General features: G+C 42.1%; 2 protein-coding genes across 3 annotated transcripts; both read right to left on the reverse strand.

Moving 5' to 3' along the window:
- Positions 1-620: 620 nt before the first annotated feature.
- Positions 621-3,118, reverse strand: LOC105048552 (probable WRKY transcription factor 31). 2 transcript variants are annotated; one of them, XM_010927892.4, is made up of 6 exons: positions 2,700-3,118; positions 2,503-2,616; positions 2,180-2,341; positions 1,724-2,092; positions 1,499-1,612; positions 621-1,403 (listed from the first exon to the last, which is right to left on the reverse strand). In XM_010927892.4, the coding sequence occupies exons 1-6, from the start codon at positions 3,024-3,026 to the stop codon at positions 735-737; spliced, it is 1,755 nt and encodes a 584-aa protein (XP_010926194.1). In that variant the 5' UTR covers positions 3,027-3,118; the 3' UTR covers positions 621-734. The 2 variants fall into 2 exon arrangements, with proteins under 2 accessions (XP_010926194.1, XP_010926195.1); XM_010927893.4 differs by lacking the exon at positions 2,503-2,616.
- Positions 3,119-9,848: 6,730 nt separating this feature from the next.
- Positions 9,849-12,830, reverse strand: LOC140859365 (uncharacterized). The gene is made up of 5 exons (XM_073261014.1): positions 11,729-12,830; positions 11,511-11,602; positions 11,288-11,405; positions 10,316-10,933; positions 9,849-10,192 (listed from the first exon to the last, which is right to left on the reverse strand). The coding sequence occupies exons 1-5, from the start codon at positions 12,828-12,830 to the stop codon at positions 9,849-9,851; spliced, it is 2,274 nt and encodes a 757-aa protein (XP_073117115.1).
- Between the last annotated feature and the right edge of the window lie 663 nt (positions 12,831-13,493).

The raw sequence follows: 13,493 nt of genomic DNA on the forward strand, positions 1-13,493 counted from the left end.
CTATTTTTGCAGTTATTGGCCCATCACGAAGAGTGAAGGCGGCTCAATCTAGGCTGTCTCGCTGTTTTCGGGTAACATTCGTGATCGGGACGGGATGCTTTACGATACTTCAAAAATATCGAATGCTATACATAATTAAATATTTTTTATCGTAAAATCAACGGTCATCTAAATTATTTAAATGTTTTTAAAAATTTATATATATATATATATATATATATATATATATATATATATATTAATTTTTTTAACATATACACTGTATCATTCATTTTAAGATGAATAGTATCTAATAATACATAGCATTTTGCGGTAGTTTTTGAGTACCGTGGAGAATCAGCGGTCCATCGTCTACCCTATTCATCCCTCTCCCGCATCGTTCACGTGCATGGGACGCAATCCTTGACTTACCGACGGCGACGTCTGGGTCTCTGTCAAAGAGAGCCACCCACATAAGAAAGCCCAGAGGGTTAGACGGGCGTATGAAAATAAGAAGAAAAGAAGATTTGACCCTTTGGACATCTTCCTCTTTGTCTTCATTATAATCGTCTATCTTAAACTGCCAACAATAAAAAGAAAGAAAAGAATGCAGTTCCACCGTCCAAAAATTAACAAGAGACTAGCAAACAAAATTAACATGTAGACATGATCCCATTTATCTCCTCAAAACAAAAACATAATATTTAAGAAAGAGGAATTAAGCATGGAATTGACGAGGGCATCTGCGATTATTCTTAGGTGGCCAGAAAATTCGAATTGGCCGGCTTGGTGTTGCCGTTGCTAGTGGTATTATTGACACTACTACTGTTGTTGCTGTTTGGCTGATGACCACCTCCGATGATGGATGTGATGGCAGCGGCAAGGGCTGCCTTGAATGTGGGGTCTGCCGTTATCGCGGCGGTCGCCGCGCTCACCGTGTCGGCCAGTGATGTGGCTGACGGCGGCTTAGGGTGAGGGAATTGGGCTCCGTCCATGTTGGGCGACATCTGAAGGCCGGAAAATGTTGACTGGCTGTTCAGTGCCTGCCCGAAGATCTGCGGCAGAGCGGGGGGCTGAGGTGGTCCACCGAAGGCTGGAGTACCGTTTGGCAAGGGGAGTTGGAACTGAGCTGGTAGCCTTTGGAATTGGAGAGGATTTGGATTGTGGGTCAGATCCAACGTGACAGTCGGGAATGGAGCAGATGCTGATATCGTAGCCAAGCTTGATGAGCAAGGAAGTACCGTTCTTGCTAGAAAGTTAGAGTTTATCAATCCATCGGCGCTCGACATGGATCCAGAGAGGAGCATCGAAGCTGCGGCTGAAGTGGTCGATGCCATCGCCATGGCAGCTGGTGGGAGTGGATGGTTGTGATTCCCCTCATATGTAGTAATCAAGATGGAGCGATCCTCCGCACACCTTTGGACCTATTTGGATTTCCAAGTTATATCTTAGTTAGATTGTTAAATTTGATTAATCTACGATTAATAGGATTAAATTGATGCAAGGAGATGAGCATTGCCTGCTTGCGAACTGGGCAGCCGGTCGCCATGGTGCACCGGTAGTAAGCCCTGGGGCATGGGTTTCCTTTGGCCATCTTCTGTCCATACTTTCTCCATTGACATCCATCAGTGATCTATAAGACAAGTAGAGAGTATTGTCAAATCAGTCTCAACATCAATTGCTATCCTTACCACAATCAATCATACTTGGGATATGGATGAAAATTTGTCTCGTATCAGCTTACCATAGGTGCTTCGGATCGTGCTCGGACGGATACCCGGGCTTTCCTCATGGTGGCCTCTTGGGTCTGTTCTTCACTCTTGGGGGAGGCTAATTTGGATGCTTTGTTAGGGTTCCAACCTTCAGACGAGGGGTCAGGGCTGTCGTCCCTGTTAGATCTTTCATGATCCAACGGAACAATCTCTTTGTTAGCATTATTCTTCTTTAGGCGGTACTCCATGGATCCTGCTTCAACATTGTTCGTGGGCGAAGAGGACCGCTCCCGTCCTCCACCTTCGATTGAGGACTGAGAAGGCTCATCGGTGTTTGCGGCCAGACCAAGGTCCATGAACTGCCTCGGCACGATCTTCCCATCAGTCTTCTCATCCATAGCCTGAATTATAGATCTCTGAATCAGTTGATGTACTATATGGTTGTTTTGTATTAGACTTGATGAGCTAAATTAGTAAGTCTTTACTACCTCATGCTCTTGTGAGCTTCCATCCTTTTGCTTGCGCTGTTGCATTAATACAACGAGCTGCATCTGGAGGGCGTTGTAGTTGGTGGTCACCTGGTTCAGCATCCCCCTCAGCCGCTGATTCTCTTCATTCATTCGAGACAGCTCGGCTTGCATCGACGCCAACTGGATCAAACAAATAGACAATTAAATTCACTTCAGTTAAGCACTCATCACCACAGTCGTAGAAACCAAATAAATTCAGTCATATATATATATATGAGAATTCATTCATCCTTTCATTCATTCATTATTGCTTTCTTTCTTCCTCTAAATATATGACCAACCTCGCTCTTGCCTTCTTTATCATCCTGAGGAGGAGACAGCCCATCATCGACCGTCGACTGATCGCTGGCCGTATTAGCCGTAAGAAGGTTCAAACCAGTGTACGGATATCGCATCTAATTCATTAATTTCGCATATGTAACAGATCAAACCCGATAACAAGATGAAAGAAAATAAACCATGACACTGAATTACTAACATCGATGTTGAGATCTTCCTTCTTGATGCTCAGACTCGGCACCTTGAGGTCGAGATCGGGCTCCTCCCGGCTCCTTTTCTTCTCATTAGAGAAGAAATCCATCTCATCCACCCGCCTCTTGCCAGGCGGATCCTCTACGGTATCCCCGCGGCGGTAGTTGAGGGTGACCGGGAATTCGATGGCTGTCGGGAAGTGGTCGCCGGAGTCCATGGAGTGCCTGCTCTTGAGCCCACCGCCGTGGTTGGGACTAAGGAACGACCTGCTTGCCAGGAACCCGACCGATTCCGAGGTGCCCAAACGCAGCGCTCCTGCACCACCTTTGTCCATCAATCTATGATAATTGTGAGAGAAGAATAGGGAGGGAAAGAGGAGAGATGGAGGAGGAGGAGGAGAAGAGGGAGAGGGGGGGGGGGGGGGGTGTTGGTGCGGAGGGGTGGTTTGAAGTCTGAAGTCTTTTACCGGCGGGATGGGGATGGCAATAAAAACGGGTTGGGAGGGACGAAGACTTGGGGGATGGGGTGACGTGAGATGGTGCGTCAGTGGAACAGCTGGAGGAATTAGGGAGGGGTGGCCGCACACGGCATGTACGCGGCTAGCTAGCTATTTGTTGAGCTAAGATGGGACGACACAAGAGGCTGACAGGAGAAGATAGGGGATCCTACAAGATTCCGAATGAAAAATTATTAATTAATCAGACCGGGTCTACCAGCTCAGTGGTTGATAGATTTTACCAGGGAGCGCCACACAATCTAAATATCTACTAAAAATCCACGTAAGTCGGCCTATTAAATAAAAAAATAAATAAATTTCGAATGTGCTCCACCCTCAAAATCTCTCTCTCTCCATTGTCTCGACATAAATCTCTACCTTCAATATACAAAAGTCATCTATTTAAGCTCAAAAAAGAGAGAAATAGAGTTTGAAATATATCTCTCTCCATTTATACCCTCTATGCTAAATTAGAATAGAGACCTCTCTCTTTTTCTGTAATACTATGCTTCTTGTGCAGCAATAACCTTCAGTTTCATGTACCATCATTTTCTAATATTTATGCATCGATCGTATAAAGAATTTGAAGAAGAGAACCTAGAGAGGGGCTCAAAAATAGTATGATGGTGCAAGGAGATGACGAAACACTCGAGCTACAGATTGGCACTTGAGCAACACTACCAGGAGATCTGGAGGGAAGAATAACAACATATGAAAAATTTAGAAAAAATTTAAAAAGAAGCTAGCGATACAATATAGATCTGAGAACATCAGTAGATGAGAGTTGGCCTATAATTTTGATAGATCCATTTGGGATTAGATGAAGAAAATGGCTCGAAAGAATATTGATCGCATATAAAATAGAAGAAGAGGTGGACATCGGAGCTGAAAAATAACAATACAAGAGAAATAGAGAGATCAATGACATGGAGATTAGATCTAGGATTTTGTTGGGGATGAAGATGGAGGTGAGTGGAGCCCGTGGAGGTCCGGATGCACGTGGCTTCCTTTTTCTTTTTTGTTTTTGCTTTTCTTAATATGGTATACGGTGCTTCCTAACAGGATCGGTCTACTGTCCGGCTGGTGGATCCGGTTCAACTAATTTTTTTTTTCCTGATCGAAGGGAGAGAGAGGGGGGGCAGAAGGTCAAACGGTGATATGACCGCTTCAAAAAAACTCCACCGCTTCCGATTGGGCCGGCGCGTTCCACGTGAGAGAACTCGTCAACACGTTCGACTGGACTCAACCTCTCTCAGAGAGAGAGAGAGAGAGAGAGAGAGAGCGAAAGGGAGGCAGGGAGGTGACCGGATCGCGAAAGGGGAGAGAGACGGCGGGGCCCACCTGGATTGACGAGGGCGGAGGGTGCGTCGCGGGGGCGACCGTCTGACGGAGCGGGAGGTGCGCGGACTCCGGGGCGCGCCGTTTGGTTTATGGCACGTCAGCTTTCTTGACCCTTTCGTGCTTCTATTTATGGGTAGATGGACGTGAGAAGCCCAATGAACTACCGGGTGGAATGGAGTGGAAGGAGAGAGGGGGTCGGGAATCAGTTTATTGCGTTCAGACAAGACAGTTGGAAGCTGGGAGTGCGGGATAGGGCGTCCTTTGTGGACTACTCTTGAAATGAACCCTCGTTTTTGGACCTCCCCGAGATTGGTACATATGTACAAAAACCTTAGAAGTGCACATAACTCCATATGAGACCCTGGAAAAAGGCTACGGTGGCAGTTATCGTCATTTCTTTCTGGTAATTAATTAAATGAGAAGCTGGATATGGAGCACTCTGGCCTACTCCAAACATAGGGCCTTATGATCTTCCAATATTATGTTCAACCTTAATTGGTAGCTAGCTCCACGAGCCTCCAAACTGTGTGCATCATATCCTATAATAATCCGAATAACAATTTAAAAAAATTCTTTATATATCATGGGTGGTATAGAAAATTCGACATGGAGCGCACCGTCTTATCGATTGATCCACATAGTCATCATTTTTTAATATATATTTAATATCTACTGATCATCTTTTTCGTTTAAAAATTTTGTATGATGAAAATATCTCTGTTCTTTGATTATGATATTTTTTAATAAAAATTATGATACTCCTTCAAAAAAATTATGACATCTCTGTCTTTTGAAAAAATTATGACACACATTCTTAAAAATTATGACACCTGCCTTCGGAAGGGAAGGGATGTCAAAATTTTTATGAAGGGATATCATAATTTTTGTAAAAAGGTGTCTGTGAAGAGGTGTTATAATTTTTTCGGAAGAAAAGGGATGTCATAATTTTTATAAAGGAATGTCATAATTTTTAACAAGAGATATAATAATTTTTAAGAAGGATATTTTCGTCATTCAAAATTTCAAAAAAAAAAATAGAACTGCAGATATTAAATGTACGTTGGAAAGCGGTGGCTACATAGTCCAATAGGATGAAGCGATGCACTCCACGTCAGATTTTCTATGCCGCGGGCAGTGTATAAAGAATTTATCGTTCAGTTAATTTCCAATGGGTTCAAAATTATTGGGTGTATAAATAAGATCTAACTAATGATCTTAAATAAATAAGGGTGGCTAATGGTGCCTATTGCTATAGATTTCTGACTTAGGTCAAAGTAGCTGGAGAGAAATTGTGCCTGGCTTTAAGGACTGCAACTAGATCTGCAAAAGATGTCTTGTATTGGGATTGGCTCTGATAGGGATTATCCAATGCTCAAGTTAAGAATTTAAAACAGAAAGGAAGGAGTACGTGAGAGAGTTTTTTCTTATCTTGGGGGTCTTCTGATTACTTCTATTTATAGAGTACAAGAACTATGGAGGAAAAGAATTAGAGGCTGCTTGAACTCTGCTGGATGCACTATCCTGAGATTTTCGATCGAATTTTGTGGGATTAAGCGGTTATGCCTACTTTATTTAGTGCCTGGCTAGCTGATCCTAGTAGTGGCGTAGCTTGATGGGATTGTACGAAGGTCATTCGTCAATCTTTTCGAATATAGCTGTGGAAGTAAGGCTCAGAGAGATCGTAGTTAGCCTCCCTACCACGTATGTTGTAAGTGATGAGGATCGGCAGTGAGCACCTAGGTTGGTGCCGATGAGGGGGCCGAAGTCTGAAATCTAGATCGATGTTCGATGTCTTCGATACGAGAGTTCCTGATGGTAGAGGGCTTCGATAGGACTTCTCACCGATCCCTTGATCTTCGTTCACCTACATTTTATTCACCTTAGCAGGTCTGTTTCAACCTTCTCGAGGTGGGAACCTTCTCGAGGTTCTTGACATTCTTGGCAGAGAGGATGATCTAGATACAGTGGTGCAGGTCAGCAATCCGAAGTGTGCTGAGACTAGATCGGACTTTGACATAGGGAGCCATCCAAATAAAAACGAATTGAATCTTTATTTAGGAAGGCTAAATCGGAGATCTGATGGTGGATCGGTGGCCAAAGTGAGGGTCAGTGGCGAACCATGGTCTTACACGGCCAAAATGTATCAATGAGGGTAAACATTGGACCGATGATCAGCTAAATATCTAGATCGTGGGATACAATCTATACTACGTTTGTTCATTGGGAGCTTGAGGGCCGATTTCCTCCTTGGATGGCCAAACTTGGTTATTTAAGAGAGAGAGAAAAAAAAAAAAGAAGCTTGTTCTTAAGCTATTGATATTATTACAAAAGCTATTATACCCAACCATTGACCTTTAATTTGTTATTATAACGGATTATCACAGCTTCAGAATTAGCTAGTTTAGCAACCATCTTGATCTCATAGATTAGTGACATGATCAAAAGATGAATCAAACTGTAATATTTGTTTTCTTTTATTTCTTCATACTCGGTGATATTGACTCAAATATTAAACAACTTTAGAAGTCAACTACCCTTTGACATAAAAATGCAATAATTACGTTAAATTTTAAATTGAGCTCTCAATATTTTTGATTTAATCTAGCAGCCATGGTTTCAAATAAGTTTGTAATTTTTATTTTTAATCATAGTAATTCAACTAATGATTGCTTCAAGTGAAGATCTTGGTCATGGATATTAGGCACGTCTTTATTAGTTTTCCTTTATGAAACAAAAAACATTTCAATTTTCAATTCTTTTTTTTTTTTTTTATCAACTATTTCTTAACAAATGCTGCATTACTTCAATTTTCCAACAACTTTATTGTGAAATATATTTCGGACTCAGCTTAGAGTTTTCCAAGGAAACATGTTTTAGAAATGGATTTATTCTTCTATAAGGAGGAAAATGTGACTAAACATCTCTATCAAACCACTACAAATGGGTTCCTTGTTTTTCCTGCAGTTTCTTCTTCTTCTTCTTCACTTTTTTTTTTTTTTTTTGCCTTGGGTTTTCATATATTTTCCACGTGTTTGGCTGCGGACAAATCCAATCATGCCAATTTTTTCCCCCAAAAAAAAAAGAATTTGTGCCCAAACGGTTCCCCATGAAACAATTTTTGTTTATCTCCTATGGAGGTAGAATGTGCTACCCTATGCTTAAAGAAAAAACATATACATGCACAATGTGTGGTAGTTTAATCTACAGAAACAAAATTATTATGTGCTGGTGATTGGAACCAGCAAAGACGTTGACAGTTAATGAGGATTGTAAGACCAGCCGTATATCCGAGGGTCCCAAAAGTCAGCTAGGCCGACTTATTCTAAGCTCACTCAATCTCCTACCTTCAAATTCAATAATGCATTCAACGATGATCATGGAAAAATATATGAACCCTGACATTGTACGACTAGAAAGTCTTGTCCGGTGGGATATGAAATGGAGGATATGCCATGGAATTTGGCGTCCCTCGATCGGTGGATCTGGTCATCGAGTGGTCATCTTTGATCGTAGACTTGTTAATTTGCATACTGAAATTAATGAAATTAACGTGATGAATACATCTTGTCAAAAGAGATGCAATGACATTGAATTCAATTTTGCTTCCACCATTAAAGAATTTCGCATAGCTTCGAAACGGGATGCAAAGGCTTCGGCATGGTCGTATAGATTTCACACGGAATGCACGGTGAGTTACCGTGGTTGATACTTGATGAAAAAAAGAAAGAGAGATTTATTTTTATTTTTTTTCACACTGAATTAAAAGTGTGTACAAAGATCTATAAATACAAATATGTAGACCCAAATATAGACAGGGAATAACAAGAATATGCCAAAGAATAATCAAGAATATGCTACGGAATAAATCCCTGGACCTTTAATTAGATTTTTTCCAATTAAGCTCAATCCTTCCAATACTCCCCCTCAAGATGAGGCGAAGATATCTCGAAGTCCCATCTTGTCAGTCAATCCAGAAAAAGACAATGAGCTAAGCCCTTTGGTTAGAATGTCTGCCACCTGATCAGAAGATCGAATATAGGTAATGCAGATCTGACCCTGATTAATCTTTTCTTTGATAAAATGACGGTCAATCTCGATATGTTTGGTACGATCATGCTGTATCGGATTGCTTATAATCTCAATCGCTGCTTTGTTGTCACAATATAACCGAAGAGAAAATTTGTTTAGAAGTTGTAATTCCTGAAGCAGCTTCTGAAGCCAAAGAAGTTCACATATGCCTAGAGCCATTGCTCTATATTCAGCTTCTGCTGATGATCTAGCCACCACTGACTGTTTCTTGCTTCTCCAGGTAACTAAATTACCCCCTACATATGTACAATATCCAGAAGTAGATCGCCTATCATCCAATGATCCAGCCTAATCTGCATCAGTAAATCCCTCAACCTGGAATGTGTTGTGTTGGGAGAACAACAAACCACGATCAGGACATCCTTTCAGATAGCGTAATACTCTTAAAGCTCTCTCCATGTGTGATTCTCGTGGATCATGCATGTATTGACTGATGACACTGACAGCATAGGCTATGTCGGGTCTTGTATGTGAAAGATATATCAACCTTCCAACTAACCGTTGGTACCTTTCTCGATCAATAGGAGTTTCACCATCTGTCACTGTTCGATGATTCTGATTTATTGGAGTAGTAGCAGGTTTACACCCCAACATCCCAGTCTCAGAAAGCAAATCTAGTACATACTTTCGTTGTGACAGAAAAATACCTTTGGATGATCGTCCAACTTCTATGCCCAAAAAATATCTTAGTGGACCCAGATCTTTTACCTCAAATGCTTGCTTTAGTTTTCCTTTGAGTTGTTTAATCTCATGATGATCATCTCCTGTTATTACAATATCATCAACATAAACCAAGAGTATAGTTTTCTTTCCCTTGAGATGTCTATAGAATAGAGTATCATCTGCATTACTCTGTTTATATCCCATTCCTTTTACAGTCCGACTGAATCGATCAAACCAGATTCGAGGAGACTGTTTAAGACCATAAAGTGAACGCTTTAGCTTACAGACTTTTCCAATTGTTGCTTTAGTCTCAAATCCTGGTGGTATCTGCATGTATACTTCCTCCTGAAGATCTCTATGAAGAAATGCATTCTTCACATCTAACTGATGTAATTCCCAGCCAAAATTAGCAGCACATGATATAAGTGTTCGAACATAGTTCATCTTGGCCACTGGAGCAAAGGTTTCATCATAGTCTACTCCATATATTTGAGTGTATCCCTTTGCTACTAACCGAGCTTTGTATCTTTCCACCTTGCCTTCTGGAGTCTGCTTTATAGTGTACACCTATTTACACCCTACAGGATGCTTCCCAGCTGGCAGAGTGACCAGATCCCACGTCTGATTTTTGGATAAAGCAGTCATCTCTTCTAACATTGCTTCCTTCCACTTAGGTTCTGCCATAGCCTTTTGCCAGGTACTAGGAATACAGACAGAGTCTAATGCAGCTATAAAGCTTTGATAAGATGGAGACACATTCTTATATGAAACATAATTAGTGATATCATAACGGTAACGAGCAGGAGGAACAATTGAGCGAGTACCCTTCCGTTTTGCAATAGAAATATTAAGATTAGAAATGGAAGAAGTAGTAGAAATATTGTTACCATTAGGAGACTCTGGAGAAGAAGCTTCAAGCGGTGGAGATACATGGGCAATTGGTGGTGAATGCACACTGGACTCTTCTTCTTTCTCAACACTAGGCTCCCTCTGAACATCATTCTCAATACTAGGCTCCCTCTGAACATCATTACTATGATACTCCCCCTGGGCACCAGAATTTGGTGTGTATAGAAAGTCACCCGGAAGAAATAATTCTGGTGTCTTATTATCAGATAGACGACTTCCATAATAAGCTTCAGTTTCTCGAAAAGTAACATCCATAGTAACAAGCATTCGCCGCTCAGGGGGATAATAGCACTTGTATTCCTTTTGAGTAGCAGGGTAACCAACAAAGACACACTTTAATGCTCGTGGATCTAGTTTTCCTACTGAAGGTCTATAATCACGAGCAAAACAAACACATCCAAAGACCCTAGGAGTGACTACATAATCAGTAGACCCTTTCAAACATTGTATGGGGGACTTAAACCCGAGTGTTCTTAGAGGCATACGATTGATCAAGTAAGCCGCGGTCAAGACAGCCTCACCCCACAAAAATTTAGGAACTTGCATGGTAAAAAGTAAGGATCGGGCTACTTCCAATAAGTGCCGATTTTTTCTTTCGGCAACTCCATTTTGAGCAGGAGTATCAACACAAGTGGTTTGATGAAGAATTCCGTGAGTTTGAAGATACGCACGGAACTCCTGATTAATGTATTCGGTGCCATTATCAGAACGTAGAATTTTAATTTTAACACCAAACTGAGTACCTACAAGTTTATGAAACTCTTTAAAACAGTTTAAAACTTCCATTTTTTCCTTCAATAAATAGACCCAAGTTACTCGACTAAAACAATCAATGAAGATAACAAACCACCTATGGCCCTTGAGAGTATTGGTACTACATGGTCTCCATACATCAGAGTGAATTAAAGCAAAAGGTTGAGAACTTCTAATTTCAGATATAGGAAATATTGCTCTGGTGTGTTTAGCCAATTCACAATGATCACAAACTAACAAATTTTTATTGCATTTAGTTGATAAAGATGGAAATAAGCGACTAAGAATAGAAAAAAGAATGTGACCCAGCCTACGATGATGTAACATAAGTTCTGAAGTGGCACCTTCAGCAGACAATGCATACCCCATCAAAGAAGAGCTCATACTTTTCTCGTCAGTTGATAGATAATAGAGTCCATTGTGCATTCTACCACCCCCAAGTATCTTCCCCATTCTCTGCTCCTGAAATAGACAATGTGAAGGCCAAAAAGTGACAGAGCAGTTCAAATCTCTAGTAACAGAGCTGATAGAGAGTAAATTTGTAGGAAAGGATGGAACATGCAATACTGATGATAATCTTAAGTTAGGAGTACAGTCAATGGATCCTTTTCCTGAAACAGGGGTAAAAGATCCATCAGCTATTCTGACTTTGTCATGTCCTGAACATGGTGAATATGAAATAAAACTATTAGGTGCCCCTGTCATGTGACTGGATGCTCCTGAGTCTATTACCCAGGAGTTAGATGTCCCGCAAGTAAATGCATGTGATAACTTATATGAAGTACCTGAGTGTGCAAAAAGAGAGGAATCAAGATATTCGTCCTGGTGGCTAGACTGCTCCAGAGTAGAAGGTGTGGTGTTAGAAGATGATTCATACTTTTCCATCATTCGTCGGAAGGTCTGATACTCCTTTGTAGATAAGCTGTGTATAGCACCCTCGGTCTCTTCAGAGAGATTGGCTTGGGCAGGTCCACGAACATGATTCTGTCCTCCAGTTCTTCCACCACTAAGACGACCACCACGGCCCCGACTACCACGTCCAGGCTGATTTGGGCGGTCATGGAGATCCCAGCAAAATGCCTTAGTGTGCCCAGGCTTTTTACAATGAAAACATACCTTCTCACCTACTTGCTGTGGCTGTACGGTAAGGGCTGATCTTATAGAACTATTGGAGTCAGAAGTCACTCGTCGCCATGTCTCCTCGCTTAAAACAGTAGAGAAAACTTGACCTAAACTAGGTAAAATATCTCTGGCGAGGAGCTGAACTCTGACAGATTCATATTCCGGATTCAGACCATATAGAAAGTCCTGGACCCGTTCTTCTTCTAAATATTTCTGAAATCCATCAACATCGATGGAACATTGTGGAGCAAAATTTCTATAATGATCAGCTTCAGACCAAAGACGTTTTAACTCGGTGGCATATTCAGTGATAGATAAATCTCCCTGACGAAGCTGACGCAATTGAGAACGGATCTCAAATGCTTGAGCAGAATTCTGCTTCTGTGAGAACATTTGGGCCACCGTCTCCCAGACTTCCTGTGCAGTCTTCAGTAGTTGCACACTTCTTGCCACATTTGGTGTCAAGGTATTTAGTAGAAATGCTAGAACAACAGAGTTCTCCATTCTCCATTGAGCCATATCCTGCTCATTATTAGCAGGTTTCTTCTTTGTGCCGGTGAGATATCCTTCCAAGCCTCGCCCTTGTACAAGTAGACGAGTGCTCCTCTTCCATTGTAAATATGTCGTTGGGCCATCAAGTTTTACAGCCACTTGAAGAGCATTCAGCGATCCACTATCTCTTGACGAACCCCCTGATCGAGTGGCAACTGTAATAAGCCGATCCAGCAGACCTTCAAGATCTTGCATAGTAATTGGATTGGCCATACAAACAAAATGATAATCTCACTGACACACTATCAATGAATCACCAGACACACGAATTACCGGACACACCGTAAACACAGGCTTCTAGGCATAAAAGTTCTCCATTTTTTTTTCTTTCCCTTTTTTTTTCTTTTTTTTTTTTTTTGGTAAATAAAATAAAAGAAAGTGTTAAAAAAGGAAGCTGTGGCTTTTACCAATTATGTATCCCGTGAAGCACGGGATTGCTGCCGCTACCTCGCCGGCGACGCCGTCGGGGGCTGGAGGAGGAGGAAGAGGATATATTGCAGTGGCCGCCACGACGCCGGCCGGGAGGTGGAGAAAGGGGTTTTGGCCGGGAAGGAAGGGGTTTCGGCCGGGAAGAAAAGGAGGGTTGCGGTGGCGATGGCTACGGATGGACTTGACGGATGCGGAGGCTTTGGAGGGGCTTCGGCCGGGGCTGCGGATGGACTCGGCAGATGCGGAAGCTTTGAAAGGGCTTCGGCCGGGAAGAAGGTGCTCGGATGGACTCGGCGGATGCCGGCGAAGGGGTTTCGGCCGGGAAAAAAGGGTGCGGTGGCGATGGCTACGGATGGATTTGGCGGATGCGGAGGCTTTGGAGGGGCTTCGGTCAGGAAGAAGGGGCTCGACGGAGGCTCGACGGAGGCGGCCGGTGAGAAAGAGCGC

This window comes from Elaeis guineensis, chromosome 7 (assembly GCF_000442705.2).
Source record: "Elaeis guineensis isolate ETL-2024a chromosome 7, EG11, whole genome shotgun sequence".
Classification (NCBI taxonomy): Eukaryota; Viridiplantae; Streptophyta; class Magnoliopsida; order Arecales; family Arecaceae; genus Elaeis; species Elaeis guineensis.

Bases quoted from the DNA above. Each gene is read 5' to 3' on its own strand.
- LOC105048552 (XM_010927892.4), bottom strand. From the start codon at position 3,026: ATGGACAAAGGTGGTGCAGGAGCGCTGCGTTTGGGCACCTCGGAATCG. The intron at 2,617-2,699 runs GTTAGTAATTCA...TTAATGAATTAG, and splicing joins AGGAAGATCTCAACATCGAT to ATGCGATATCCGTACACTGG. The intron at 1,613-1,723 runs GTAAGCTGATAC...CTTGTCTTATAG, and splicing joins CACGATCCGAAGCACCTATG to ATCACTGATGGATGTCAATG.
- LOC140859365 (XM_073261014.1), bottom strand. From the start codon at position 12,830: ATGGCCAATCCAATTACTATGCAAGATCTTGAAGGTCTGCTGGATCGG. The intron at 11,406-11,510 runs GTATTGCATGTT...TGTCTATTTCAG, and splicing joins CTAACTTAAGATTATCATCA to GAGCAGAGAATGGGGAAGAT. The intron at 10,934-11,287 runs GTGCCACTTCAG...ATAAACTTGTAG, and splicing joins GTATGCATTGTCTGCTGAAG to GTACTCAGTTTGGTGTTAAA.